The sequence below is a fragment of the Nerophis lumbriciformis genome, linkage group LG06 (assembly GCF_033978685.3).
Source record: "Nerophis lumbriciformis linkage group LG06, RoL_Nlum_v2.1, whole genome shotgun sequence".
NCBI classification, from domain to species: Eukaryota; Metazoa; Chordata; class Actinopteri; order Syngnathiformes; family Syngnathidae; genus Nerophis; species Nerophis lumbriciformis.
In genome coordinates this window covers 35,708,451-35,712,727 of record NC_084553.2, presented here as the reverse complement: position 1 = coordinate 35,712,727, position 4,277 = coordinate 35,708,451, and the positions used below count along the sequence as shown (strand labels likewise).

General features: G+C 41.7%; 1 protein-coding gene across 4 annotated transcripts in view; it reads left to right on the top strand.

The window, feature by feature from the left end:
- Nucleotides 1–2,772: 2,772 nt before the first annotated feature.
- The window catches only part of kiaa1549lb (KIAA1549-like b), a 211,496-nt gene continuing 209,991 nt past the window's right edge, over nt 2,773–4,277 (top strand). For all 4 annotated transcript variants that reach the window (XM_061964212.2, XM_061964214.2, XM_061964213.2 and 1 more), the window contains exon 1: nt 2,773–4,132. In XM_061964212.2, the coding sequence (XP_061820196.2) occupies nt 3,913–4,132 (220 nt within the window). In that variant the 5' untranslated portion in view covers nt 2,773–3,912. The remainder of the gene's footprint in view (nt 4,133–4,277) is intronic.

Genomic DNA, 4,277 nt, shown 5'->3' with positions numbered 1-4,277 from the left:
TAAGAATCATTTAACTAAAAAATTAAGTAAATACATTAAAGAAAATAAGAGAGTAAGATCACACAATTCTCATGTTGGTTTAGAAGCCAACAAGTAAAAATATGTTGCAAGACGTGATTTAAAACTCCTTAAAGAGGGATATGTCTCAAAAACCCGTTGATATATTGTTTCCATGTTTTAGAGTCTCAGCAGAAAGCACACGATCCCCTCTGGACTTTGACCGAGTAATTATTTTACTTTGAACCGTTGGAATTTGAATTATTTTAACATTTTGAATTGATTTTGAATCAAAATAAATAAGAAGAGCAATCACCCACAATAAAATATAATCCAATACAACTGAAACCAAGTTGTATTTTTAAGTATATTTATTAAATGTGTACAAGCATTTTTTTTCCCAAATGCATGCTTTGACTATTGACAGTATGTGTCTTTGGTGGAACAAAGTTGGACACCCTGGGGTCACAGTTTTCACCAAATTAAAAACAGTGACTGTTAAACATTGTTGTCTGTATCCCTTTTTCAAAAGGTCCTATTAAAATACATGTTTTTAATCGTCGAACATGCAGACATGTCATTTCAAATAATATAACACACTGATTCTCAAACTGTGGTACACCGTCGTACCACTAGTGGTACACAGGCTTCATCTAGTGCAGACCTGGGCAAATTAAGGCCCGGAGGCCACATGCGGCCTGTTTAGCTTTTCAATCTGGCCCGCCGGACATTCCTAAATAATTTTTTTATATCTTCAAAATGGAAACTGTCGCTGCCATTATGGTGTGCAGTGATGTTTTCAAATGACCGTAAGTCTTGAACTATACAAAGTATTTCAATGGTTGGAATCTGCACTTTTGCATGATATACTAGTTACTATGGTAATCTAATTAGTTACTATGGTAATCTAAGTCACAGCAGCTCAGACGAGGCACCGTGAGCGTTTCCACAGAGTGTCTCCAGAGCGGCCAGCCTGAAATACGGGTGTCAGGGACAGACGTGGAAGGAGATTTTTACAGCAAAGTTCTAAAGCTTAGTGATGTATCAGATGTATCAGATTGTAGGTCTTTTTTTTTTTTACCCTTCGCGTTCATATTTCGCTGTGTTTGTCGCATTTTTGTTGCGTTTCGCTTGCTTGTAAAATATGTGGATCGACAAGGGGCTGTGACGTTCATATGTTGTCAATATTCAGTGTTTTATCGTTCACAGTTAATATTGTAAATCCCACATTCTCTATTTTCATGTACATTCTGGGTGTCTCATTCAGTAAAACAATGAAAAATTCCATTCCGTTTTTTAAGGCGCGGTCTGTCACAACGTTTTTAGCTTTCAATCAAACATTATTGTGAGTTTTTGTATTAGTGTATTATATGTATACATAGATAGATAGATATACCGGCCCCCAGACACATTTTTTTTCTCAAAATTTGGCCCCCCGAGTCAAAACAATTGCCACTTTATTATATATTCAAACACAGTGTTACTGTTCAAACTGTATGTAATGTTACAGAGGCCAAAAATATTGACTGCACTTGTTGAATAAAACATCTGCCTTGTTTTAATGAATATTTAGGCCTACTACGCTACTCTATTTTAATGTTAGTCATTACGGTGGTACTTGGAGAGCCGAGTTTTTTCTAAGGTGCACTTGGTGAAAAAAGTTTGAAATTAAATTGCAATTAAATTACAGAAATTAATTACTACACATTTAGCGATGTGTTTACATTTATGGACTTTTGCCCAATTGTTATATATAATATAAAGTTAACTTAAGGTTAAGTTAAAGTACCACTGATAGTCACGCACACACTAGGTGTGGTGAAATTACCCTCTGCCTTTAACCCATCCCCTTGTTCCACCCCCTGGGAGGTGAGGGGAATAGTGAGCGGCAGCGGTGGCCGCGCTCTGGAATAATTTTTGGTGATCTGACCCCCAATTCCAACCCTTGATGCTGAGTGCCAAGCAGGGAGGCAATGGGTCCCATTTTTATAGTCTTTGGTATGACTCGGCCTACCGATCTCAGGGCGGACACTCTAACCACAAGATAATATTTACCTATAATATTAATAATAATGTTTTAAAATGGGAAGCACGGTGGAACAGGGGTTAGTGCATGTGCCTCAAAATATGAGTAGTCCTGAGTTCAATCCCGGGCTCGGGATCTTTCTGTGTGGAGTTAGCATGTTCTCCCTGTGACTGCGTGGGTTCACTCCGGGTACTCCGGCTTCCTCCCACCTCCAAAGACATGCACCTGGGGATAGGTTGATTGGCAACACCAAATTGGCCCTAGTGTGTGAATGTGAGTGTGAATGTTGTCTGTCTATCTGTGTTGGCCCTGCGATGAGGTGGCGACTTGTCCAGGGTGTACCCCGCCTTCTGCCTGAATGCAGCTGAGATAGGCTCCAGCACCCCCCGCTACCCCAAAAGGGACAAGCGGTAGAAAATGGATGGATGTTCTAAAATTATAGTGGATTAGGTGACTTTTGGGTGTAGCCTAGTGCAGCTGGGATAGGCTCCAGAACCCCCCCGCGACCCCGAGAGGGACAAGCAGTAAAAAAAATGGATGGATTGATGACTACAAATGGAGGATGGGATAGTGTCGGCACACGGCCGGTGTACATATCCTACCAAGTCAGACCTACACTGTTTCAATGTCCATTTCTCAGATGATATAATTGTTGATGACTGAAGTATGCTGATAGCAACCCAACCTAACCTAACCCCCCCCCCCCCCCCCCCCCCGCCTCAACCCCCTCCACATCCCACCCCCCGATTGTAAATAATTTAAATAATTCAATGTATATACTCTGATGATTAACTTGGGTGATGACTGTTTTATGCTGATAGTATATATTTGTATTATGAATTGATTAACGTGGACCCCGGCTTAAACAAGTTGAAAAACTTATTCTTATGTTACCATTTAGTTAGACTTAGACTTCCTTTTTATTGTCATTCAAATTGGAACTTTACAACACAGATAAGAACGAAATTTCGTTACATAAACTCATGGTAGTGCAGGATAAAAAAGCAATACGGTGCATATGTAAATAAATAAATACATATAAATATTATACAAATATATATATAAAATAAATAAATATATGCAAATATATATATAAAAAATAAATAGATTACTGTACAGATAAATATATTGCACTTTTTCACATGCGTTCACGTTTATGGATGTATGTTATATTGTCTTTTTTATTCCAGCGAGTTAATCCATTTTTGGGGGTAGTTGAGGGGATAATTTAGTTATGATGCGTTCAAGAGTCTTACGGCTTGAGGGAAGAAACTGTTAGTGGTCAATTGTACGGAATATGTACTGAACTGTGCAATCTACTAATAAAAGTCTCAATCAATCAATCAATGAAACGGCTTCATTTTAGCGTCTCTGCTGACATCTTGTGGACAAAGAGAGTAAAGCACCATTCTTTGTTACTTCCCACTATCGTATGTACGGTAATAGATGCGCACTTAAATCCCGTTAACGGATGATCATAGTGATGACAAATGAAGCCACGTGCAGTTTGAATGGCTTTTAATATTCCGTTTGCACATATTCACCGGAAGTTGCAAGCCAAATCCAAACCTATGCAGCCCTGCACCAGACAAGGATGATGATGCTGATGATGCTGATGATGATGATGATGGTGCTGATGAGGGGACCGGGCAGAGCAGACCGGTAGGGCTCATTCCTTCATTTGCCTTCAACGCGGCATCAACAAAACCCCTTGCACCCTACACACGCCCCCGCCGCCGCCGCCCCCCCATACACCCCCCCACCCCCACCCTTCCTCCCTCTCTCCCCGCCTGCAGCCCTGCAGGACACACGAACGGATCACAAGCCCACCGAAGCCTGATCCCGATGCATTATTTACGCGCCAAACTTCAGCAACTCATCCACCGGATATGGCTGCCGGTCTGAAGAAGAGGAGGAGGCGGAGGAGGAGGAGGTGTCGGTCGGGGCAAGCCGGGAGAGGGGACCCTCATGCGGCCACTGGGTGTTCGCTGCACCCGGGGAGAGATGCTGGAGGAGGAGGAGGCAGCAGAGCGCTGGGCATGCCTGCAAAGTGTGTCCTGTCTGCGGGGATGTTTTTACTCCTGCTCCGGTGCTCTTTGGCCGCAGAGGGTAAGTCAGATAAAAAAAAGAAGAAGAAGAAAATCATGCAGATGGACGCATCATCATCATCATCATCATCATCATCATCATCATCATCATCACCATGCGTCTCATCTTCATCTCCCTCCACACGTTGTTGTTGTGTAATGTGCAC